At 39.3% G+C, this 25,572-nt stretch overlaps 1 protein-coding gene across 1 annotated transcript; it reads right to left on the reverse strand.

Annotated features, from left to right (window-relative positions):
* Positions 1-17,210: 17,210 nt before the first annotated feature.
* On the reverse strand, positions 17,211-20,303 carry TCEAL5 (transcription elongation factor A like 5). Its single transcript, XM_050776019.1, has 3 exons — positions 20,186-20,303; positions 18,793-18,860; positions 17,211-18,110 (listed from the first exon to the last, which is right to left on the reverse strand). The coding sequence occupies exon 3, from the start codon at positions 18,081-18,083 to the stop codon at positions 17,463-17,465; it is 621 nt and encodes a 206-aa protein (XP_050631976.1). The 5' UTR covers positions 18,084-18,110; positions 18,793-18,860; positions 20,186-20,303; the 3' UTR covers positions 17,211-17,462.
* Between the last annotated feature and the right edge of the window lie 5,269 nt (positions 20,304-25,572).

A 25,572-nucleotide genomic window follows, 5' to 3' on the forward strand; every position in this document is an offset into this window, starting at 1 on the left:
TCAGATCACAGTTCAATCACCCGCAGAAACTCCTGCATGCTGTCTCTCGTAGTCCTATTTTACTGCCTTCCCTAAACTCTGGCAACCACTAATATATTCCCCATTACTATACTTTTGTCTTATTCAGAATATTATGTAAATGATTTCATTTTCAAATTTCTGTGCACTGGCTTCTTTTGGGATTGGCTTCTTTCACTCAGCATAATGCCCTGGACATTCATTTAAGTTGTTGCATGTATCAATAGTTTATTCTTCTCTTTCTGCTGAGTAGTATTCTGTTATTTAGCTATTCCACAGTTTGCTTATTCATTCACCTGCTGAAGGACATTTGAGTTGTACCCAGCTCTAAGCAATTATGAAAAGAACTGCTATAAATATCCATGTACAGATTTAGGCCCTTATTGCTTCACTTCTGGACTTCCTGCCTCCAGTGCCTCCCTCTCTCGCTTTAATCCACCTTACACATTACCTTGTCCCTGCTTTCAATGGTCATTCTCCTGCTCAGTGACCCTGGATGGTAACCCCACCATTCACCACATAAATCCTACACTCCTTATCTTGACATTCAGCCTCCATCAGAATTGAGCCTCAGGACATGTTTCTAGCCTCATCATCTCCTTCTCTGCCCCATCCAAAATAAACCCTTACTTCAGTGTCTACAGAAACAGTGAGATCAAATTAAAAAATTTAAAAATAATAGTATTAAACCCTTAGTCACTGTGCCCAAGCATGCCTTATACTTTTCTCTTTGTCATTGTTTGCCATTTTCTTCTTCCTGATTGCCCTCCTCTTCCTCCTAGATCCTGGTCCTGCTCGTTCTTAGAGGCCAAGACCTGATCATCCAGCCTCTGAAGCTGGAAGTGATCTCTCCCTCCTCTGTCATTGCTGCACATGAGATCTGCACCTTTCGTGTAACCCTTAACAAAGGTTACCTTGTACCTTTCCGTGTGTGTGTGTGTGTGTGTGTGTGTGTGTGTTGAGAGTGGAGGGTATCTAACCAGAAAGATGGTCAGCTGTGAGTTGAGGGTAGGGGGCAAGCATCAGGCTCCAGCTATTATGCTTCTTTGGTGGTTCTAGTACTGTTAAATAGTGGGTCTCTCAGGCATCTCAGGGTCTCAGAAAGAGCTATTTGCCATTTGGCTCACAGACAAACTTCATTTTGCCTGCACAAAATTGAAGCAGAAGTTTTATTGTACTCTCCTTTACTTATTCTGCTTTACACATAGCCACAGCAATACTAATACTATGTTTATGGAGCTATTGGCAAAGGTTATTGACCTTGTCTTCCTAAATACTCACAGTAGAGATTAGTTAGCTCACTGGTACACACCTGACAAAGAGTCAGGTGATACAGGCCTTCACCTTCATCCTTGTGCCTGCGCAATTTCAGTGTGTCAATATAACACTCAGCTGCCTTTGAAATTAAGTCAGTCAGAGTAGATTTTAAATATAAGTAAATTTTTGAAAATAGCGTTCTACTGAAGTAAAAACTGTATCTTTTTAAAAAGGAAAGAAAAAGGTGTACACATTAATTTTAACAATAAGGGTATGAGTTCTGGAGAGTAGAAACCCTGGGCCTCTGAGCCAATCAATGTCCTGTTTTTGTGCACCAAGAGAGCACTAGAAATAGTTCCAAAGTCCAAAGTCCTCCAGGTTATGTGAGAGGAGGAGAAAGCAGTCAGCATTTTACCATTCGAGTATCCAGAAAGCTCTTATATAAGACCATAGTATCCAGAATAGTGTTTTCTATGTTCCTTCCATAGTCTTGCGTTCTGATATTCTATATTTACCAACTCCTCCTGCATATTTTTTTTCATTGCTGTTTCAAGGCTCATCCCATAGAACTTGAGCTGACCATTCTTATCTATCACTTCTTTAGCATGATCTGTACGGCTTGAAAGTATCACTCCTTACATGGCAAAATCTTCCCCAGATCCAAAGCTTTAGTTACCAGATCCTAAAGTGTGCACTCCAGCAGCCTCCATCTGAGATGATTTGCCCCTTCAGAATGAAAGCAGATTCAGTACATTCCATCACTTTGCACAACCAAGGGTAGCCATGTTTTGGTGCAAGTGGTACACACAGAGCCTGGGCTTATTTCTACTTAGATTGTGCTCCAGAAAGAAGAAATTCTTCTGCCATCCCCCATCACCACATTCCCTGACATAATGGTATGTTTTTCAAGTTTGGCAACAATACATTTCACAAATTCTGCAAAATATCCAGAAAAGTCATTGGCCACAGTTAGGTAAATGAATATAACTTGAAGCACAGCTTGTATGATACTTATGATCTTTTCCACATGATTCTGCACACTGCCTGAACTCACAGCTAAATGCTGCATACATTGTAGATTATTGTGGCAAGAAGTTTCTAGTTATCCAGATCATAATGCTTATGAATTGCTATGAACCTAAAGTGCTGTGTTGTAACTACTGCCATTTCAAATATCCCTGAGTGGGTTTGCTTACACTTATTTTTCTGAGACAGATTTTCACTCTGTTGCCCAAGCTGGAATGCAGTGGCATAACAACTTGCTGCAGCCTTAACCTGCTGGGCTCAAGCCATCCTCATGCTCGGCCTCCCAAAGTGCTGGAATCACAGGCCTGACCATCATGCCTGACTGCTTAGACTTTTAATATGTAACAGCATGCTCAGGATTCACCTCAGCAAGATTTTTGAGATTGCTTTTCTTAAGGCTTGAGGTCTGCATCTATGTAGAGGATCGTGCTGGGTTGGTGGAAAAGCACATCTCAGCTGGCCAGGCAACTCTTTCCTGTGGCAGAAGCACAGTTGTGGGGGAGAGTGTGCTGTTGCTGCAGATCAGGTGCTTCTAAAAATTCAATTTGTAATGCAAAGAAAGCTTTGCTGACCTCTTGATTCTGCATTAGTTGTCAGTGCCACATGACTCTTTAGACCCCGTATTTACCCATCCTAATACTTCCACCCTGTTTTGTTGACTTTCTACTGTGTATCCCTCACTAGTCTCGAAGTGCCACAAGGACAAAAACTATATCTGGTTCAACTTTGTAAACCATTCCAATGTGGAAATGTCAAGTTGGTGGAAAAAACTAAAATTTCCATTAATATGGGAATTGTTAAATAAATTATAGTGTGGAAATTTTTCAGATATAAAAAGGAGTAAAATTACGCACATGTAGTGACATGAAATTTTATTAAAGCTGTATTTTTTAGTGAAAAAAGTGACAGAACACTATTTAGAGAATAGTTCCATGCATATATACATATAACACATACATATATATGTATGCAGCTAGTTTAGTAAGTAGTTTCAATTTTTGATATAAGTATGGAATTATTTCTTTTTTTCTAGAAATTGCTGTCAATTGTGATCTGTCAACCCCCCCTTTCTCACTAGATAATAAGTTTCTTCAATGACATGTTCATGTTCACTTATTTCCTCAACTATTAGGTCACTTTCTTTCATTTACAGTTTTATTTTGAGTTCTTAAGATTCAGTCTGTACCAAAGGCACCCAAAGAGAAGGGAAAAAAAGTCTGGTCTGTTTTTTGAACGTTTCATTTTGAAATAACTTTAGCTATAAGGAATGCCGCAATTTCCATATACCTTACACCCAACTTTGCCTAGTAATTATGATACATTTATAAAAACTAAGAAGTTACCTTTTGTGCACTGCTATTAAATAAAAACGATTTATTCACCAGGTTTTCTACTAATGTCCTTTTTCTGTTCCAGGATTCAATTCAGGAAACAATGTTGCATTTAGCTAACATGTCTATTTAGTCTACCCTGTGCCAGTTTCTTAGTCTTTCCTTGTTTTTCATTACCTTGACACATTTTAAGAGTCAGGTGTTTTGTAAAATGTTCCTCAGTTTGGGTTTTCTGATATTTTCTTATGATTAGATTGGGATTTTTGATTTTGAGAAAGAATACTACAGAGGTAAAGTGCCCTTTTCATCTAATGTCAGGATTATATGATATTAGAACGAATTATCACTGGTGATGTTAACTTTGATCATTTGGTTAAGGTTCTCTTCTGGGTTTCTCCACTTGTAAAGTTACTACTTTTCCCTTTTCATACTCTTATTTGTACTCTTATTTGTTAGAAGCTAGTTTCTAAATGTAACCCATACTAAAAAGGTGGGGAATTAAACTCTACCTCCTGGAGAGAGGAGTGTCAATGAATTTGTGAATACAAGCTTGAAAGCAACTACAGTAATCAATAAATATTTGGGGGCAGATAATTTAAGACTACACAAATATACTGTGAATTTTGCCTGCAGCAATTACTACTATGATGTGCTGATGGTGATTTTTAAAAAATATCCCTCATTCCTTTTACATTTAATATTTCAAATTACCCTGTAAGAAGACTTTCCCATTCTCCCCTGTCCCATTTATTTATTGATACAATTATTTCTTTCTGTCAGTATGACTCACGGATTTGTAAAAATTCTTTGGGCTGTAATCCAATACTATCATTTGTTATTGCTATTGCTGTTCAAATTGTTTGAGCCTTGGCCATTGGGAGCTCTTTCAGGTGGGCTTTCTTTCATCCTTTTTCTGTCTCCTTGCTTTCTGGCACTACAAGATGTACCAGATTCATCTTTTATCTTCCTTTCCCCAGCCCCATCATCAGCCATTTATCCAGGGAGTCTTCGTTACTTTAATTGGATAATCATATTTAGTAATTAAGATCTGGGCATTGATTGTGCTGGTTACTATTGGGGTGTCATTGATTCTAGGACTTCTCAGTTGATAGAACAAGTAGATACATGTGTATATGTATATTAAACTGTTTATACACCATACTTGCACATATATTAATTATATATACACATATATAAGCTCATACTGACACATTGACTCTAATCCATTACCACAAGTATTCATTTAGCTTTCTCATCTCTTGCTTATTTTCACCTTCTATCTCTGGCAGTGAGAAACCTGGTTCTTCTTGTCTATCATTTATTTACTTATTTAATTCTAGTGTATAAAGTAGTTTAAAATGGCTATCATGTACCCCATGAGAAATAAAATTCCCAACCAGAATACAACATTATGTACAGTTTTTTCTTGAGCTTTACAGTATGCAGTCAAAACAGTGGTTTCCAAAGCAAATTAGGTCAGCTCCTTTTTCCCACACCCTTTTTAGTGAAGTTATGTCATACATCTGTGATACAGTGAGATTCATGTGCCACAGTATGCTTTCCATTTTGGGTTCCCCCTACATTTTTAATTGACATAAAGCGAAAGTCACCTTTCATGTTTTCGCGGTTCTGTGGAATTCAACACATTCACAAAATCGTGCATCTACCACCATAGTATCTATACAGAAGAGTTTTAGTATCCTGAAATCTCCTTTGTGTGGTGCTTTTGTAGTCAACCCATCTTCCCATCTCTACCCCTGACAGCCTCTGTTTTGCATCCCTATAAATTAGCCTTTTCATAATGTCATGTAAATGAAATTGTACAATAAACATCCTTTTGAATCTGGCTTCTTTCACTTAGCAACATACATTTGAGATGCATATTTGAATCAGTAGTTTGTTCCTCTTAATTATTGAATAGTGTTCCATTGTACAGATATACCACAATTTGTTTATATTTTCACCAGCTATAGAACACCTGGGATATTTCCAGTTTGGAGAAATTATGAATAAAGCTGCTATGAACATTTCGGTACAGGTTTTTGTATGAACATACATTTTAATTTCACTTGGGTAAATACCTTGAAGTGGCATTGCTGGATTGTATGGCAATTGTATGTATAACTTTATAACAAATTGTCAAAATGATATTTAAACTGGCTGTAACATTTTGCATTGAATGAGAATTTCTTTTGTTCCACAGCCTCACTAGAATTTGTTATTTTTTCATTTGAGGATTTTTATTTGTTTGTTCACTTTTTACCATCCTAAGTGTACAGTAGTATCTGTCTGTGTTTTTAATATGTATTTCCCTCATTACTCACGATGCTAAGCATCTTTTCACCTGCATATTTGTTGTCTGAATATATACTTTAATGAAGTCTCTGTTCATATCTTTACTTCCCATACCCTTTTTTGGGGTTTGCTTTTCTTTTATTGGGTTTTAAGAGTCATTTATTTCTTCTGGATAAAAATCTTTTATCAGATATGTGATGTGCAAATATTTTCTTCTAGTGGGTGGCTTGTATTTTCACTATCATAACAGTGTCTTTCATGGAGCAAAAGTTCTTAATTTTTATGATATCCAGTTTTTAAAGTTGTTAGCTTTTGGTATTATATCCAAAAACTCATCACCACACCTAAGATCATATAGATTTTCTCCAATATTTTCTTCTAGACATGTTATAATTTTACATTTTACATTTAGGTCTTTGATATATTTGATTTTTGTGCAAGATATTATGTATGAGATAAGGTTTTTGTTTTTGTTTTTGCAGATAGATGTTTAGTTGTTTCAGTGTCATTTGTTGAAAAGACAATTCTTTCTTCATTGAATTACCCTTGTGCATTTGTCAAATATTAGTAGAATGTATTTGTGTGGGTTTATTTCTGAGCTGTCTTGTTTCATTGACCCATGTACCTATTATTTTTCTGTTACCAAACCATCTTGCTTAATGTAGCTTTATAGAAAGTATTGAAATTGGTTAGTGTGTATCCTCCAATTTTGTCCTTCTTTTTCTGTATGTTTTGGTTATTCTATTTCCTTTGACATTTCATTTCAATTTTGCAACTAACTTGTTGATATCTACAAAAATGCTTGCTCTAATCCCATTACTGGGTATATGCCCAAAGGAATATAAATCATTCTACTATAACGACACATGCACACGTATGTTCATTGCAGCACTATTTACAATAGCAAATACATGGAACCAACCCAACTACTCATCAATGATAGACTGGATAAATAAAATGTGGCACATACACACCAGGGAATACTGTACAGCCATAAAAAAGAATGAAACCATGTCCTTTGCAGGGACATGGATGAAGCTGGAAGCCATCATCCTCAGCAAACTAACACAGGAACAGAAAACCAAACACCACATGTTCTCACTCATAAGTGGGAGTTGAACAATTAGAACACATGGACACAGGGAGGGGAACAACACACACTGGGGCCAATTGTAGGGTGGGGGCAAGGGGAGGGAGAGCATTAGGGCAAATAGTAACGCATGCGGGGCTTAAAACCTAAATGACATATGTTGACAGGTGATGCAGACCACCATGGCACATGTATACCTATGTAACAAACCTGCACCTTCTGCACATGTATCCCGGAATTTAAAGTAAACTAAACTAAAATAAATAAATAATTAATTTAAAAAAATGCTTGCTCTGATTTTCGTTGGGATATACACCAAATTGAGAAGCACTGACTTCTTAATAATGCTGACTCCTCCAATCTATAAACACAGAATGTTTCCCTCTTAAAATGTCTTCTTTAATTTCTTTTTATCAGTGTTTTATTGTTTTCAGTAAATAGGTCCTGCACACACTTAGTTAGATTTACACCTAAGTGATCCATTTTTTGGTGCTATTGTAAATGGCATTTAAAAATTTTAAATTCTAATTTTTCATTTTCTGTATATAGGGATAAAATTGACAGGTTGACCTCATATCCTGTAACCTTGCTAAACTCACCTAAGAGTTCTAGAATTTTTCAAGAATTCTTTAGGATTTTCTACATAGATAATCATGTTGTCTGTGAACCAGGTTTTATTTCTTCTTTTCACATTTGTATGTTTTTTATTTGTTTTTTCTTGCCTTACTTCATGGACTGGAACTTAGATTACTGTACTAAATAAAAGTAGTGGGAAATTTTAAAAAATCCAGATGGGAAAGAAAGAAGAAAAATGATGTCTGTTTGGAAATTATATGGTCTTGTATATAGATAATAATAAGGAATACACTAAATTTATTGATCTATAGATTCAATGCAATCCCTATCAGAATCCCAACTGGAATTTTTTTAAAAGAATTTGACAAGCTAATTCTAAAATTCACATGCCATTGCAAGGAACCCTGAATATCAGAAAGTTTTCAAAATAAACAAAACAAGAAGAAACAAAGCAGCAAAGTTGGAAAGAGTTACACTTCTGATTTCAAACTTACTACAAAGCACAACAATCAAGACAATGCAGTACTGGCATAAGGATGGACACTTAGATCAGTGGAATAGAATGTAACCTGTAGATCAATGGAAAGTATTAGTATTTTAAAAATATTAAGTCTTCCCATCCTTAAACATAAGTTGCCTTTCCTTTTATTTAGATCTTTAATTTCTTTCAACAGTGCTTTGTAGTTTTCAAGTTACAAATTTTGCACTTCTTTTATGAATTTCATACCTAAATATTTTTTTCTTTTTGATGCTATGGTAAATTGAATTGTATTCTTAATTGCATTTTCAGTCCAATTATTGATTCCATATACAAACACAATTGGTTTCTGTGTGTTGATTTTGTATGCTACAACATGCTAAACTTGTATACTAATTTTAATAGTTTATTAGTTTATTCCTTACTGTTTTCTAAATATTAATACAAGATCATATCATCTCCAAATAGAAATGTTTTCATCTTCTTTTCCTATCTGAATGCTTTTTCTTTCCATTTCTTGCCTGATTGCCCTGTCTAGAACCTCCAGTATGATGTTGAATAGTCATAAGAGCAGATATTCTTGTCTTTTTCCATGTTTTAGGGGGAAGCATCCAATGTTTCACCACTAAGTATGATATTAGCAGTGGAATTTTTGTAGATGCCCTTAATCAAGTTGAGAAACTTTTCTTCTATTCATAATTTGTTGCATGGTTGTTGCAATTATGAGAGGGTGTTGGATTTTGTTGAACTATTTTCTGCATTTTTGGAGAACAGGGTGGATTGTTTTTATTCTATTGATATAGTTAGCTTACAGTATTTTTTCAGTGTTCAAATTTTATTTTATTTATTTATTTTATTTTTTATTTTTTATTTTTTATTTTTTTTGAGACGGAGTCTCGCTCTGTCGCCCAGGCTGGAGTGCAGTGGCGCGATCTCAGCTCACTGCAAGCTCTGCCTCCCGGGTTCACGCCATTCTCCTGCCTCAGCCTCCCGAGTAGCTGAGACTACAGGCGCTGCCACCACGCCCGGCTAGTTTTTTGTATTTTTAGTAGAGACGGGGTTTCACCGTGTTAGCCAGAATGGTCTCGATCTCCTGACCTCGTGATCTGCCAGCCTCGGCCTCCCAAAGTGCTGGGATTACAGGCGTGAGCCACCGCGCCCGGCCTCAAATTTTATTTTTAATCTTGTGATTAGTTGTTCTATTCATTATTGAAAGTAGAATATTGAACTCTCCAATTATTGTGGATAAATTGTCTATTTTTTTCTGTAAATTCTGTCACTTTTTGCTTCATTCATTTTGGGGCCCAGTTGCTAATTGCATATATGTGTAATACTCTTGCATCTTGTGATAGATTGCATCGTATTTCTGATTAAATACATCTTATCACCATAAAATATCACTCTTTATCTCTAGTAATATTTTTTATTTTAAATTCCATTTTGTCAGATAATAGTATATCTACTCCAGCTTTATTTTTGTTGTTTACAGTATATATGTATATATGTGTGCATATGTGTATATGTGTGTGTGTTTATATATCCTTTTACTTTCAACCTATTTGTGTCTTTGAATCTAAAGTGTGTCTTCTGTAGACAGCATATAGTTGGATCTTTTTAAAAATCCAGTCTGACAATCTCTGCCTCTTGTTTGAATTGTTTAATCCTTCACATTTAATGTTATTATTGATATAATTGGATTTATGTCTGCCAACTTACCTTTTGTCTGTCGTATGTCTTCTGTCTTTCTTGTTTCTCTTTTGCTTTTTTCCTGCTTTTCTCTTGCATTAAGTGAATATGTTTTGAGGAAGCATTTTAACTTCTTTAATAATGTTTTCATTATATTTTTGGAATTTTTTTTAGTGGCTTCCCTAGGATTTGGCATATATATATTAACTTATCAGAATCTACTTCAGATTGATACTAATTAACTCTAGTGATATATAGAAACCTCACTTCTATATAGCTCTATTCCCGTTTCCCACTTTTTGTGGTATTATTGTTTTCATATTATGTCTATGAATGTTATAATGTATAAATATTATAAATACAACCATTGTCATCATTATTACTTTATATAATTTCGTCTTGCATGGAAGATGAAAAAAGAAAAGAAAGCAAGTATGTATTTATAGAATATATTTTCCCCCACACTCCTGCTGTGTAAAGCCTCTTACATCACTCTTCATAGGGCACAGCCTTAAGTCTGTACACAGTCAATCTGGGTTTTTGCAATTCTGTCTTTCACCATCTCTTTCCCTGGATACACCTGGCTGTTGAGCTACACTACTTGCTGGTTGATTGCTCTATTGTTTTTGACAATGCACTAGGGCATAGAATGCTCCACAGGTTCATGGTATTAAATTTGCTCTTCTTTGCAGAGATAGCTTTTCTTTTTTTATTATTTTTTAATTTTAAACAGAGTCTTGCTCCGTCACCCGGGCTGGAGTGCAATGGTGCAATTTCGGCTCACTGCAACCTCTGCCTCTCGGGTTCAAGCGATTCTCGTGCCTCAGCCTTCCCTGTAGCTGGGATTACAGGTATGTGCCACCATACCCGGATAATTTTTGTATTTTTAGTAGAGACAGGGTTTAGCTATATTGGCCAGGCTGGTCTTGAACTCCTGGCCTCAAGTGACCTGCCCGCCTCGGCCTCCCAAAGTTCTGGGATTACAGGCATAAGCCACCGTACCCGGCCTGCAGAGGTAGTTTTTGAGGTGAGTGTTCGAGATCTGCTTTGACCCCAAGAGCACTCTACTTAGCTGTGTCTTTCCCTGGTTCTCTCTGGTCAACTAGCTGGTCTAACATTTAGCTTGCATCTCTCATGAATCTACCGACTTCCCCTTAATTGCTTTTCACTACATCCTCCATTTTTATAGCACCTTAGCCTTCAGTTTCTCCACACTGAGTGACAAATGAAATCAGTTCCTTTGGAAAGAGATTTAGAGCTCTGAGTTTTAAAGTATGACTCCCTGGCCAAAAACTCTTACACAAGGCTCTGGAGCTGGGGATGGGAATGGTGGCACAATTCTCTCTGAATAGAACTTCTGCTTTAGGATCTGGGCACTTGACTGTGAGTGGGCATTACCTTCATGTCTTCTTAGCTTGCCCCTCCCAGGCAATTTGTGCCCCAGTGTTCTCAGCACGTTATGCTAGAAGTAAAGCCACCTTCTAATGAGTGGGGCCTGGGCAGAAGGAAGCCCTCACCTCTCAGCTGCACTCTTCCAGGATTTAGCTTCTGCAACAGATAGCTCAAGGCAGGATGAGAACTTATGTCTGTCTGGGAAAAATAGCGTGACCGTCCAAGTGTGAGCTGGTGGGAGAGAGTGAGACCTGTGTTTTTGGCTGTACCCTTCTGGAGTGTTTTCATCATGCTGAATTGGAAGTGAGAAGACAAGAAGAGAATCTTGGTTCAAATGCCACAGATTTCGTTGTTCTTATTAAGTTTAGTGGATATTCTTGAAGAAATGATTCTTTATTTGCCCTTAGGACCATTTCCAAAGAGTTTAAATAGTTATATTCTTTCACCAGTTTCACTGAGGAGTATATCCTCAGACCTCATGTTGCCATGGCAGTGGATCATCAATCATAGTTATTTTAAATTATTGGTCTTATTGTTCCAAAATCCGTGTCATATCTGATTCTAGTTCTGGAGATTAATTTGTTTGTTGAGAATGTTTTATTTTCTTGTCTTTTTGTATTTTTCATAATTTTTACTTGAAAGCTGGGTTATGTATAAGGTAGTAATAACCTAGGTAAATAGATTTTATGCTTGGGTATGTCTATATCTTTCCTTCTGCTATGTTTTAGGTGGAAGATTTGCTTAAATCTACTCAGAAGTTGGGCTGAGTTTGACAGTTTGTTTCCCATATATATCTAGTTCTTTCCACCTGGCTTTGCATTTTCCCTTTCTACTGCTCCCTAGGAAGGATATGTCCCTTGCTGTCATTCACTGTATTTTTACTCAATATTTGTTAGCATGGTTCTGGGGAGCAGAAAGGGCATTCTCTGATGTTCTGATCACGTCTTCATCTTTGGTAAGCACTGAGAGCCTGAGTTTTGGTGGTGTAGACGTCACATGTGTTCATGCCTCTCTTCCACATGTAATGCTGGACCTAGCACACATGCCTGCACCCTCCCCTTCATATAGCTTTTGTTTTCCTGTTTGCTTTCCTCAGCTGCAGTGGATTTCCACCAGTAACTTCATGATATGGGTTTTGTTGTCTTTCTTCCTGCAGATCAAGACTTTTGTTTACTAAGAGAGATGGATCTAGTTGAAATGTCAGCAAGGACTGCTATTTCCCTCTCTTAGCTGGCGCTAGAGGGCAACCTTTTTTGGATTCCCACTGATCTTCCCTGGGAACATCTAGTGGAGTTTCTAGAGTTAAGCCTGAAGGAGGGTGCAAGTTCCTTTATGTCTGTGACCCTCAGAGACTTCACATACTCCCATGCTGGTCTTCACTTAGTCTTTAGAAATCAATTGACAATTTCTAGGTCAATTTTCTTTAACTGACCTACATGGCATTTGATGTTATCTATTTCAGGTAAGGAAATGCTTGGTTACTACTATTTCTCCCACCAAGTGTCTTTCTCTAGATTTGAAGATAATTATTTGCCCTGTGACCTGAGTTCTCTGGTGGTTTTAAGAAAAAATGTTGTATTGCAGTTTATCCAACTTTTCCCCCTATTGTAAATGTGTAAGTTATATTGTTTTCTGCTCTCCGTTTGGAGCTGAAACTGGCAGTTGTGTCGTTCATTTTACAACATAATAGTATATTCAATTTAAGGTTCCCTCTAGTTCCCATAAACAACATATACCCTTTTGCTCTAGGAGCTTGTAGCGGACAGGCAGTTGGAATCTATTCTTAGGAGCATTTTTCTCCTTATCCCAAAAACATTTCCTAGGTTTGGGAGAGAAGTGAGGCAGAAGTAAAGTTCATATCCTCTATTATATGGTTGTGCTTAGCAACATTGGCCATTTTCTATTGGCTTGAATGAACTGGTGATAAATTCAATAGTCTCCAGTGTTAAGAACTGCTTTCATTTTTCTGTCATAAAGCTTTGATTTTTTCCCTGTCCTCTTTCCTTTTGGGGTGTGAAGGAGACTTCTGTAGGGATGGATATAAAACTTCACAGCATAAAAAATTTAAAGCATTTGTCCTTGTCACAGCCAGCTGCAATCTGAATTTGACCAGATAATTTGGGGTTAAGGTAGGAGGGTTGAACTATTCTCTCAGAGTGCAGTGAAACAGCCCCTAAAACGGTTTGGGTAGGTATGTAGTTGGAAAAATAATCCCAACCTATTTTGCTCAGACTCTCAGAAGAGCCTTGATTGTGCCTAGACCTGTGTTGGTGTTTATGTGGTGATTTCAGTTCTGTGTTTGCTTGGAACAATGCTTCTAGTGTTTGAGTCAACTCAGGCCTCAAAATTTAAGGAACCCCAAGCAAAAAGACCTTGCCTGTAGGAGCATGTGTTCCTACAGTTCAAAAGAAAAGGGATGCTACCACCTGTCTGAACACCCACATTCACTGCAGAAATAGTTTACAATTTGGGGGGCAGTACAGTAAAGCTGTGAATTGGTGTGAAAATGCCTTTGTAAGGCATTGATGACGGAGGCAGCAATGCCACTGTGAGCCTTGTTCTTTAGGTTTGTCATCCAAGGAAACATCACTTTGCTGACATCCTAAAGGACTGGTTGGACAATAAAGTGAAAACAAAAATGAAATCCTTGGTTTAGGAAAGGAAACTGGCTGGGTGTGGTGGCTCACACCTGAAATCCCAGCACTTCAGGAGGCTGAGGCGGGTGGATCACTTGAGGTCAGGAGTTCAAGACCAGCCTGACCAACATGATGAAACCCTGTCTTTACTAAAAGTACAAAAATTAGCCAGGCACGGTGGCATGTGTCTGTAATCCCAGCTACTCAGGAGGCTGAGACAGGAGAATCGCTTGAACCCAGGAGGCGGAAGTTGTAGTGAGCCGAGATTGCACCACTTCACTCCAGTCTGGGTGACAGAGCAAGACACCGTCTAAAAAAAAAAAAAAAAAAAGGAAAGGAAAGGAAACTAGCTAAGAATTATTGCATTAGAGCCAGATAAACCTGGATTTCAATCTGGGCTCTTCTCTTTATTGGAATGGAACATTGAATAAATCATTTTCCTCTTTGAACCTCAGTTCAATCACCTATATAGAGGGCATAAATAACAGCTCTCTTAGAAATCAATCATCTATATAGAAGGCATAAATAACAACTCTCTCAGAAATCAATCTCTTATGTAGAGGGCATAAATAACAGCTCTCTGAGAAATCTTGTCAGAATTAAAGGAGCTAGAAATATGAAGAAGTGGGCTATGAATAGTGGTGATTTTTGTCACTTCTAGACCACAGTGTAGAAAAGTGACTGTGAGATCCTCATACACGCTCTTTCTTTGCTGCAATGGATCCTGACAGACTATGAGGAGCAGAACTTCTCTATCCCCAACCTTCATGAAGTTTGAGAAACCTTTGCTGTGTTAAGCCACTGAGGTGTAGGAGCTGTTAGCTACCTCAGCATAAACTTAGCCTAACCTGACAAACACAAATGGTCCTCCAAGTTAAGCAACAGAGTCACTGGGATGCTTGCTAAAATAAACATTGTATGTGGTAAAGCTATATTGGGGGTAGGCAATAGATAATGGGGTTATGATGGTAAGAAAGAATTACTCCATTATCATATCAGAAAATCTTAATGACTAAAATAAACAAGTCAAGAAATAGCAGCTGCAAGTCATATATTTGATAAGGGACTTATGTTCAGAATAAACAAAGAACTCTTACAACTCATCAATAAGAAAACAATCCAATTTAGAAAGAGACAAAAGATCTGAATACACATTTCTCCAAAGAAGAGATGCAAATGGCCAATAAGCACATAAAAAGATGGTGAACGTCATTAGCAATTAGAAAAATGCCAATTAAAACCACAATATGATGCCACTTCATATCCACTAAGATGGTTTAAATCAAAAATACAGGCAATAACAAGTGTTGGTGAGGATATGGATAAATTGGAAACTTCCTACACTGCTGGTGGGATTGTCAAATACCATAGTTGCTTTGGAAAACAGTTTGGAAGTTCCTCAAAATCTAAACAGAGTTATCATTACTTTGCAAATCCACTCCTAGGTGCATACACAAGAGAATCAAAAATATATCTACACACAAAATATGTATACAAAGTTCAGTAATGATATGTGCTATAACATGAATGAACCTTGAAAATACGGCAAGTGAAAGAAGCAAGACACAAGAGGCCAAATATTGTATTATTCAATTAATACGAAATGTCCAGGATAGGCAAATCCATAGAGAAAGAAAGGAGGTCAGTGCTTGCCAGATGCTAGGAGAACACGGGAGTGGGCATGACATTATCTGCTAATGGATATGGGATTTCTTCTTAAGGTGATGAAAATATCCTGGAACCAGATAGTGATAATGACTTCAGAAGTCTGCTAATATACTAAACACCACTGAATTGTATACTGTAAAAGGGTGAATGTTATGGTATGTGAATTACCTTTTAATAAAGCTGTTAAAAAATAAATAGCAGCATATACATATTATTCAGAAATATGGAGGTAAATGTCAGAATAAAACAAAATTATGGTAGTTGCCTATGGTAGTAGCCTCTGGGGAGTGAGAATGTGGAATGGCAAGGAAAACTGCAGTTTTTAATAATTAAAAAAACTCTTGTACTATAGGATTTAAAAAATTTGTGTGTGTATTCATTTGATAAAAATGAAAATGAGCTAAAAGCAAAAGGCACATGCAGACACACACACACAAACACATACACACATACACACACACACGCACACATTGTGGAAACAAATCAGAAGAGATTCTGACGCATTGGGTCTGAGGTGGGAGCCAGGAACCTGCATTTTCAACAAGATATTTAGGTGATTTAGATGCAGGAGGTTTGCTAGTAAGTAGCAAACTTTGAAAAACACTAATATATCCAATGTTAAAATCATTTAGCAATGAATTTTGATATAATCCATCTCTCGCTGTGTTCCTTTTGATGTGGCAAGTATCCGTTGCTAAAGAATAACATTACAGTTTCAAGGCTATGTGTTCAATCAGGGGCAGAACTGGGCCAAGAACTGAGGCCTTCTGACTCAATAACTAACATAGTTACTTTTTAAGCTTCTATTATGTGCTATGGAGTAACAAAATGAGTAAGATAAACTCTGCTTTAAAGGGCAAGTCTAGTGAGGTAATTGTAATGCCTGACAAATATATTAGTTAAGATTTTATGAAGCATTTTTCCCACATTTCACATCAGTATTAACATAACTATAAAGAGAAAAGAGGGACATTTTCCACAGAAGGGAACCTATTGGGAATTCAATTCACCAGGGACTTCAGGTGAATCTAAAGGACTTTTTTACCTTGAAGACTCTAGCCCACCAGCAACAAAGGGGGCCTTAGAGGGTGCAGGATCCTGAAGAGGGGGCACAATACCTAACAGATGTGGCATCACCCAGGGGAAAGTGGCACCTATCTCTCAGCTTCCTGTACCTATTTTTAGGCACAGGTGAGATCTCCCTCAGCAACACTCCACATCCTCACCAACTGTCTGACTTGGTACTATTAGTGCAGGGGAGAGGGCAGGAGCCAGCCTAACATAGGTCACAGACTCAAGCGTCACATCTGATCTACTCCACAGTCCTGGGAGGTAAGTTTTAGCCCCATTTCACACAAGGCTGTCTCTTACAGCAATGAATCTGTAGTAACTGCCTGGTTGATTCCTCCAACTTCAAGTCCCAGGAGTAATGTGAGTTTTATCTACCATTTTGTGTTCCAATAACAAGAATTGTAAGTGTCTCCACTGCCTTCATATCATCAATGAATAGTTCTTTTGATTGCTTAGTATTTACTGTTTTCCTATTTTGTTTACCTTTTATTACTTCCTTTAAAACAAAAATAGCCTGTGTTTTTTAGATTAGAAAAAAGTACAGATGAGAAAAAGAATAATTTTCAGTCCCACCACACAAAGAAAATCATTATTTCTCTTTGTTCTACTCAATTGCATAGTGTCCCCCATGTATGGATGTATTATGTAAACATTTTATTTTTTCAGAAATGGACTGATACTGTATACATGGTTCTGAAAACTCTTTTTTATTGTTATTTTACAATGTACCATGAACATTTATTCCATGCACATGGGTGAAAATCCTCTACTAAAAGACAGAGCACTGTAGGTAGGTCAAAAGTCTGCTGGTAACAAGAGTGACACCTAAAGGAAAGTATCAGCTTAAGGTTAAAGCACATAGCCCGGCAAATGCCTGCCAGGAAAAGCAGGACTGGCAATATTCCCATCAGAGAAATCAGAATTAAAGGCCAAAGACATTAAACATATGGGACATCTTCTAAATCTTTCTGGCCCCTACCTCCACCTCTCACTCCCCTTACACCCCGTTGGCCCCTTGGGGCGAATGGATCCTGTACATCTCTTTGCATCCAATGAAAACCACCCATTTTCTGCTTTTTCCTTAGCTCCTCCTGAGCCCTTGACACATCTCCACATTCTCTCATCATCTCCTCACTGCTCAGATGCCTTTCTTGTAAGTCCTCCTGAGAGTCCCTGGGGGAATCGTCCGTCCCCCTATCTGTTTTTCTTTTTGCTTTCCGGGGCACATAATCTTCAGCCGGGCGCTTTTCGGCGGCCCGCGGCTGGCTCTCTGGCTTTGCCTGGGAGGCTGACTTACCCTCACTTTGTGGCTTGCCCTCACCTTTGGACTTGCCCTGCTTTTCCTGGCTCCCCTCACCTTCCGGTTGTCCCTCATCACCTGGCTCTCCCTCATCCTCTCGCTTTCCCTCGCGTTCTGTCTTCCCCTCCATGTCCGGCTTTTCTTCCTCGTCTGACTTTGCTTCATCTTCTGTACTTCCTTCATCTTCTGGCTTTCCCTCACTTTCTAGGTTTCTTTCATTCTCTGGCTTTCCTTCATTTTCTTTGTAGAGCTTTTCCATGTCGAGATGTTCCCTTCTTTGCCTTTCCTAGGAGACAAAAAGAAGACACAGGACACTAGGGCTTTGGGAGTTGAACACAGGTCCTGCTAGTACTTGCCTTTCTTAACTTAAGGTTTTCCTGACCCTATCCCATCTTCCAGGTACACTCCCACCCTTACATTCCTTCCTTTCCTTTTCACTTTACACATGTTCACACGAGCCAGTCTTACAGAAACTTCCACAGGTGCTTCTCCCTACATTTAAGGAGGATGTCCTGAGAAATGCGTAGGAGCATATTGGCCCTTAAATTTGCTCTGGCCTTGGCTATGCCTACCCATACCAATTTTAACTGAGTAGTTCCAATTTACACTGACCTGCAGAAATCCTGGGCAGTTTTCTTCTTTTTCCCCTTACAAGCAGTTGTAAAACTTATAAAACTGCAGACAGAGCAGAACCATAGCCAGTTCTCAGATTTCAGGGCTACTCTTATATCCTCAAGGGGCATCACAGATGCTACATCTCCATTCTCTTACTTTCTTATTCTCCCCTCTATCCTCACCAGCCATAGATCACCATATTCCCTTAGGGTCTTGACAGCAGTCATGTATCCTGAAACTGCAAGAGGGAGGATTGGAGGAGGGGTGGCAGGCAGTGGCCTCCCCAACTTCTGTTCTGGCTTAAGTCACTCCTACTCCCAAGGGTCCTGGTGCAGTAGCCCTCTCCCACTGACCTGCACTGATACTGCAGGTCTTTCCTTTTCTTGTCTGGGTTAGTGTCCACAACCACAGACCTGAAGACCTGCAGAAAGACAAGAAACAGGTGGGTGAATGAGAAATTGAGAAAGTGAATGACTGGTAACTTGGACACTGGTTCTTTGGGACCTTATTTGTCAAAACTTTCCCAGCTCCTATCACCTCCTTGCCCTTTCCCTTGCCTTCTCTGATTCCCCTTCCGCAGCTCCTTCTTAAGAGCCTCCATTGTTCTACTTCTGGGAAATAGGCGAGAAAGATTATTTCCAAAGCGTTTCTATGTTTCTGAATCTTCCTCCCAAATTTTTATCTCACTTTTCTGGCACGAAAATGAGTGGGGTTAGAGACAAGGATGTTCTGAAGACAGAGTGTTCTGCTGCACTCAGATCTCTACATTCCAAATCCCTCACCTCAGGGTAGCCAAATAGCAGAGCCCACCACTTCTCTGAAAATGGTGGTGACAGAGACAGGGGGCCAGGCAGAAATGTCCAAAACACCCCTGCCACCTCCTTCCTCCCCACATACACAGAAAGCCCACATTTTTCTGCAATGCAAGAGACAAATTATTTCCAAACCCGGTAACATTTTTGGTCTTGCTGCTACCTCATCTTAATCCTCCTAGTTCAGAAGCCACTCCTCCTGGATAGGGAGCTGATCCCCAGATCAAACCTCTGTCTCCCTTTTTCTACAGCACCTCCTTCCCCTGACCCCCTTAGCCCACCATTTCCGGCTCCAAAATGGAAGGAGGATGGAGAAAAGACACCGGGAACTCAGGCCTGGACCCGTTGCAGGGTCCGCCCTCCGCAGCCTGGGGTCACTGACTGCGCCCGCCTCCCGCTGCCTTGCAGGGACCAGGCTGTTTTCTCGCCGTTTCATCGCTGTTCTCTTCCCTGGTCCTCCTCCTCCTCCATCAGACATCGCCGGTCGCCCGCTTCCTAGGAGTTCCCAACTGGTACCCAATTCTCAACCCTTGACCTCTCTCGAGTTCCGTCCCCCTCCCCCCTCCCCGCCCCGCACCAAGCCCTCCATTTCTTGCACCAAATGAGTGAGCCTCGGGAAAGGAGTGGAGAGAATCCAGTCCTGGACCCCCTCTGGTCTTTGCCCTCTGCCATCCCAAGCCACAGGGATCCACAGGCGGCTATGGGTTCGTAGCCATCTCGGGAAAATGACTCTTTCTCACATTTCCTTCTGCCAGAAGCCTGCACTTCTCCAGGGAAATAAAAGCTGGTACCCATACCTCTTGCCCAACACAAAAAAATTTCTGCGCCAAAATGAATGGGGGTGGAACGGGGCGGTATCTAGAAAGCAGATCCGATCCTCTGTAGCCTATGTCCATTACCATCCCTACCTCAGGGGTCCCCGACTTGTACCGACCTGCAGGCTGTAGGGCAGTTGCCTTCTCTGTCCCTCAGTCTGAAGTCTGCCTTCCTCCACGGAAACAGAGAGCTGGTACCTGGAGGAGAGGGACTTCTGCACACGTCGGCTTCAGATCACGTGAGAAAAACGTCACCAGTGGGCTCGGGTCCCTAGTTCCCCTCCCACCCGCAGAAAGTGCGTCAGGAGCCAGCCCACTTCTTCCCTTCACTAGTCTCTCCGTCTGAGCGCCCTCCGCACCCCCGACCCCCGCTTAGCCCTCTCTCTCGCCCCACAGCACGGGGCCCTGTCACTAATTTTGGTCTTTGCTAATCCCAGAGGTCAAATGTGGCCCTTTCTCTGTGTGGTATGTATTTATTCTTCCGTGGTTATCAGGGAGGGGCTGCACCTTCTTCTAGAGCTGTTGGCCATTGGTACATCTCGGAGGAATTTTTTTCTTTCTCTCCTTTTATGCGAAGGCACCTACTCGATCTAATCCTACACTCAGCCACTGATGTTCATTCTGCCTGTGGACCAGGTCTTCTCATAATGGGTACAAGGTGGATTGTCAAGTAGGGATACAAGTAGTCAAAATAGGGGTTTTGTTTAAAAAATTTTTTTTTGGTCTTATTTAATTCACTCTCCTCAGCATGGATTATTCTTATAAGCACAAAATTAAATAAAGCAATTTCATTTATGAGAAAGTGTTTAAGAGAGAGAAAAACTTAAAAGATTTCAACATTTTCTACTCAGAAGAGAGACCAAATTAAATTCATAATATTATCTTTTGCCATGTACACAAGGAATTCAATTGGCAACAAGCAAAATATACATTAAAAAAATTTCATAAATAGCTGGTTCTCTCACATTCTATTTAAAACACACACACACACACACACACACACACACACACACACACACACACACACACACACTTAATGTTCCCAAACGATTACTGAGTGCTAAATAGACTTGCTGGAATCTGATGGTTGACAGAAAATTCAAAAATGTCTCTTTAAAAAATTTGGCCCATGGCTATTTTCATTCAAAGGTTTAGCTCTAGGCAAAGGGAAGAGCTGTGAGACCAAGGCAGCAGGAGATGTGAATGATGCAGCAATGGTCCTATCCTCCCTGCTCTGCCAAGATCAGGGGAAGGTGTTGTCCTCCACCCCCTCATATTCTAGAATTTCTCATCCCCTGCATTCAGGCACATGACTCTGTTGCTCACTCCAAGAATATACCTGGACAGGTGACCAAGGTGGTGATATGAGTCACTTTGGCTCCTTCCTTCCTCCCTGCCTCTAATTCCCACAGGGATAACCCAGCCCCAGCAGAGAGTGGAGCATTGTTCCTGCCACTAAAAAACCAGAACAGATCTCTTCTAGACCCTTGCAGCTGAGGGCCTCCATGAGGCCTGAAGAAGTGGTTGCTGGGGTAGAGTCCTCTGCAACCTGCCTGTTCTCTGCCCTTATTCACAGTGCCTGAGTGAAAACCTCCCTAGACCCTGTCTGCTGCCTCCTGCCTAGCCTAAAAGGTGCAGTCTGGTGCAGTCTGGTGAGCCTCTCACCCCCAAACTCTGTATCTCCAGGGAACCCAGAGGGAGCCTAACCTTGCTGCAGGGTTGCTGCCTGTCAGTCCATACTAAACTATGACTGTCTCAGCAAATTTAGGCCAGTGTCTAAGGAGTTCTGCCATGCTGTCCATATTGACCTAGACCAAGTATTCCCAATTGATGAAGTCTGTGGGCCACCTGAAATGGTATGTAAAATTGCATATGTTGAGGAAGTAGTGGAGTATGCACACTCTTGTGAGAAGATCTGTACCCTAGGAACCTGAATAATATTTTGTCCTATGTGCACACCCCATTCTGATTATCCATCATGTTGATGAATATTTGGGTCATTTTCATCTTTTAGCTGTTGTAAATAATGCTGCCATATACAATCATGTATAAGCTTTTGTGTGGATGTATGTTTTTATTTTATATAAGCAAGTTGACATCATGAAAAAGAGGAAACCATAAGGTAAGGATAGAAAGAAGAAGAAGCTGCTTGACAAAGAGATAAGAAGGGGAAGACACAAATAGCAGCTGAGCCACATTAAAGAGAGCTCATCTATTCCTTGGGTTCAGGCATTATTAACCTATGAACCCCTAAAATTATGTTCAAACGTGTGTGTGTGTGTGTGTGTGTGTGTGTGTGTGTGTGTGGCGGTTTCACTCTGTTGTCCAGGCTAGAGTTCAGTGGTGCAATTATAGTTCACTGTAGCCTCGAACTCCTGGGCTCAAGGGATCTTCTCGCCTCAACCTTCTGAGTAACTGGGACTACAGGTGCACGTCACAACTCCCAGCTAATTTCTTTAAATTTTTGTACAAACAGTGTCTCCCTACATTGCCGAGGTTGGTCTCCAATTCTTGATCTCGAGTGAGACCCCTGCCTCAGCCTCCTGAAGCACTGGGATTACAGGTATGAGCCACCGCACCTAGGCTGGATATATACATTTTTATTGTATGTGCACATTTGCTGAGAATAGCGTCCATTGTTCTCATTAGATGTTCAAAGGGGTATGTAATATTAAAAGGATGAAGGCCGTTGACCCAAAGAATATACTTCTGTATACATTTTTTTCCAAATCGTGCTATCTTTATTCTCTTTTTAAAAGAGAAATTCATGTAACATAGAATTAACCATTTTAAAGTGTACAGTTCAGTGACATGTATAGTACACTCAAAATATTGTGTAACCATCACCTCTGTTTAGTTTCAAAACAGTGTCATCAGTCTGAAAAGAGACCCCATACCCATTAAGCAGTCATTCTTAATTCCCTTTTCCCCCTAGTCCCTAGCAATGACTTATCTGCTTTCTATCTTTATGAATTTACCTATTCTAGATATTTCCCATAAATGGAATTGTACAATATGTGACCTTTTGTGTCTGGCTTCTTTCACTTAGCATAATGTTTTCAAGGTTCATCTACGTTGTAGCATGTGCAATACTTCATTCCTTTTTATGAATTAATATTTCATTTTATGTGCATACCACATTCTGTTTATCCAATATACGTTGATAGATATTTGGATTGTTTTTGACTTTTGGCTGTTGTGAATAATGCTACCACAAACAATTATGTATAAGTTTTTGTGTGGGTGTATGTCTTTATTTCTCTTGCATATATAGCTAGGAGTGTAATCATTGGGTCATATGGTAATTCTATGTTTAAATTTTTGAGAAACCGCCAAACTGTGTTCCACAGTAGCTGCAACATTTTGCATTCCTATCAGCAAGATTCCAATTTTACCATATCCTTGCAAACAATTGTTAATTTCTATTTTTTATATTTATCATCCTAGTGGGAGAGAAGTGGTTTTGATTTGTATTTTCTTAATGACCCATGATGTTGAGTATGTTTTCTTGGGTTTGTTGGATATTCATATATTTCCTTTGGAAATCTATTCGAGTGCTTTGCCAATTTTTGTTTTTTATTTTTTAACTTTTATGTTAGGTTTGGGGGCACATGTGCAGCTTTGTTTCATAGGTAAATTGCATGTCACAGGGACTTGGTATACAGATTGTTTCATCAGTCAAATAATAATCATAGTACCTAGTATGTAGTTTTTTAATCCTCATCATCCTCCTATCCTCCACCCTCAAGTAGGTCCCAATATCTGCTGTTGCCTTCTTTGTGTTCATGAGTTCTCATCATTTAGCTCCCACTTGTAAGTGAGAACATTTGGTATTTGGTTTTCTGTTCCTGCATTAGTTTGCTGAGGATAATAACCTCCAGTTCCATCTATATTCCTGCAAAATACATGATCTTGTTCTTTTTTTACGGTTGCACAGTATTCTGTGGTGTATATGTACTACATTTTCTTTATCCAATCTGTCATTGATGGACATTTAGGTTGATTCCATGTCTTTGCTATTGTGAATAGTGCTGCAGTGAACATTCGTGTGCATGTGCCTTTGTGGTAGAATGATTTACATTCCTCTGGGTATATACTCAGTAATGGAATTGCTGGGTCAAATGGTAGTTCTGTTTTTAGCTCTTAGGGGAACCGACACACTACTTTCCACAGTGATACTGAGCATGCATGTATGTCTTCTTTTGAAAAGTGTCTGTTCATGTCCTTTGCCCACTTTTTAATGGAGTTGTTTTTCTCTTGTAAATTTAAGTCCCTTATAGATGCTTGATATTAGACCTTTGTCAGATGCATACTTTGCAAATATTTTCTCCCATTTTGTAGGTCGTCTGTTTATTCTGTTGATAGTTTCTTTTGCCGTACACAAGTTCCTATGTTTAATTAAATCTCGTTTGTCAATTTTTGCTTTTGATGCAATTGCTTTTTGTGTCTTTGTCATGATACCTATGCCCATTTCTATGTCCAGGATGGTGTTGTCTATGTTGTCTTCCAGGGTTTTTATAGGTTTGGGTTTTACATATAAGTCTTTAATCCATCTTGAGTTGATTTTTGTATATGTTGTAAGGAAGCGGGGATCCAGTCTCAATCTTCTGCATATCCTTACTCATTTTTTAATTAGGTTGTTTGGCTTTTTGTTGTTGAGTTGTAATAGTTCTTTATATATTCTGGATATTAGTTCCTTATTAGATATATGGTTTGTAAATATTTCCTCCCATTCTATAGGTTCTCTTTCACTTTCTTAATAGTGTCCTTTTATGCACAAAAGTTTTTCATTTTGAAGAAGGCCAATTCATCTTTTTTTCTTTTGTTGTTCATGGTTTTGGTGTTATATCTAAAAATTTATTGCCAAATCCAAGGTCATGAAGATTTACCCCTTTGCTTTCTTCTAAGGGTTTCATAGTTTCAGCTCTTGCATTTAGGTTTTTGATTCATTTTGAATTAATTTTTTATGTGTAATTTAGTGTTGTTTTATAAGATTTTAAGATTATTTTGATGGCAGGACACAACACACGGTCACTTGGAAAAATGAGAGGTAGAACTTTTGTTACTTATGGCTCCAAACTAGAGAAGGCTACAAGGCAAGACCACACAGGGGGTTGCATCTGGGTAACAGCAAATTGGAGCTGTAAGGAGCAGCTTACTTATGGCAAGTGGGGTGGGATTAGCTAGGTTTCACTGGTTCCCTGAGTATTGGCTAATTTGAATAATTTCTCAGGCTCCAGAGTATAAGGGCTGTCCCTAGCTGTCTATACCTGGCCCCTAGGTGGTTAGGGCTGGTTTGAAGTGGCCCAGAGCGTGAACACCTGATAAGGGAAGTGATTAGAGTGTGGAGTTAATCAGCAGCCCAAGAAGGGGAACTGACAGGTCTCTAACCAGGGCCTCAACAATAGGCCACGACAGCACTAATATAAAAAATACATTACAATTTACTCCTTGATGTCTTGACCTCCATTTCGAGCTCAATTATTTGGGGCATTTGAGTGGCCTG

The sequence above is a fragment of the Macaca thibetana genome, chromosome X (assembly GCF_024542745.1).
Source record: "Macaca thibetana thibetana isolate TM-01 chromosome X, ASM2454274v1, whole genome shotgun sequence".
Classification (NCBI taxonomy): domain Eukaryota; kingdom Metazoa; phylum Chordata; class Mammalia; order Primates; family Cercopithecidae; genus Macaca; species Macaca thibetana.

Bases quoted from the DNA above. Each gene is read 5' to 3' on its own strand.
- TCEAL5 (XM_050776019.1), bottom strand. From the start codon at position 18,083: ATGGAAAAGCTCTACAAAGAAAATGAAGGAAAGCCAGAGAATGAAAGA.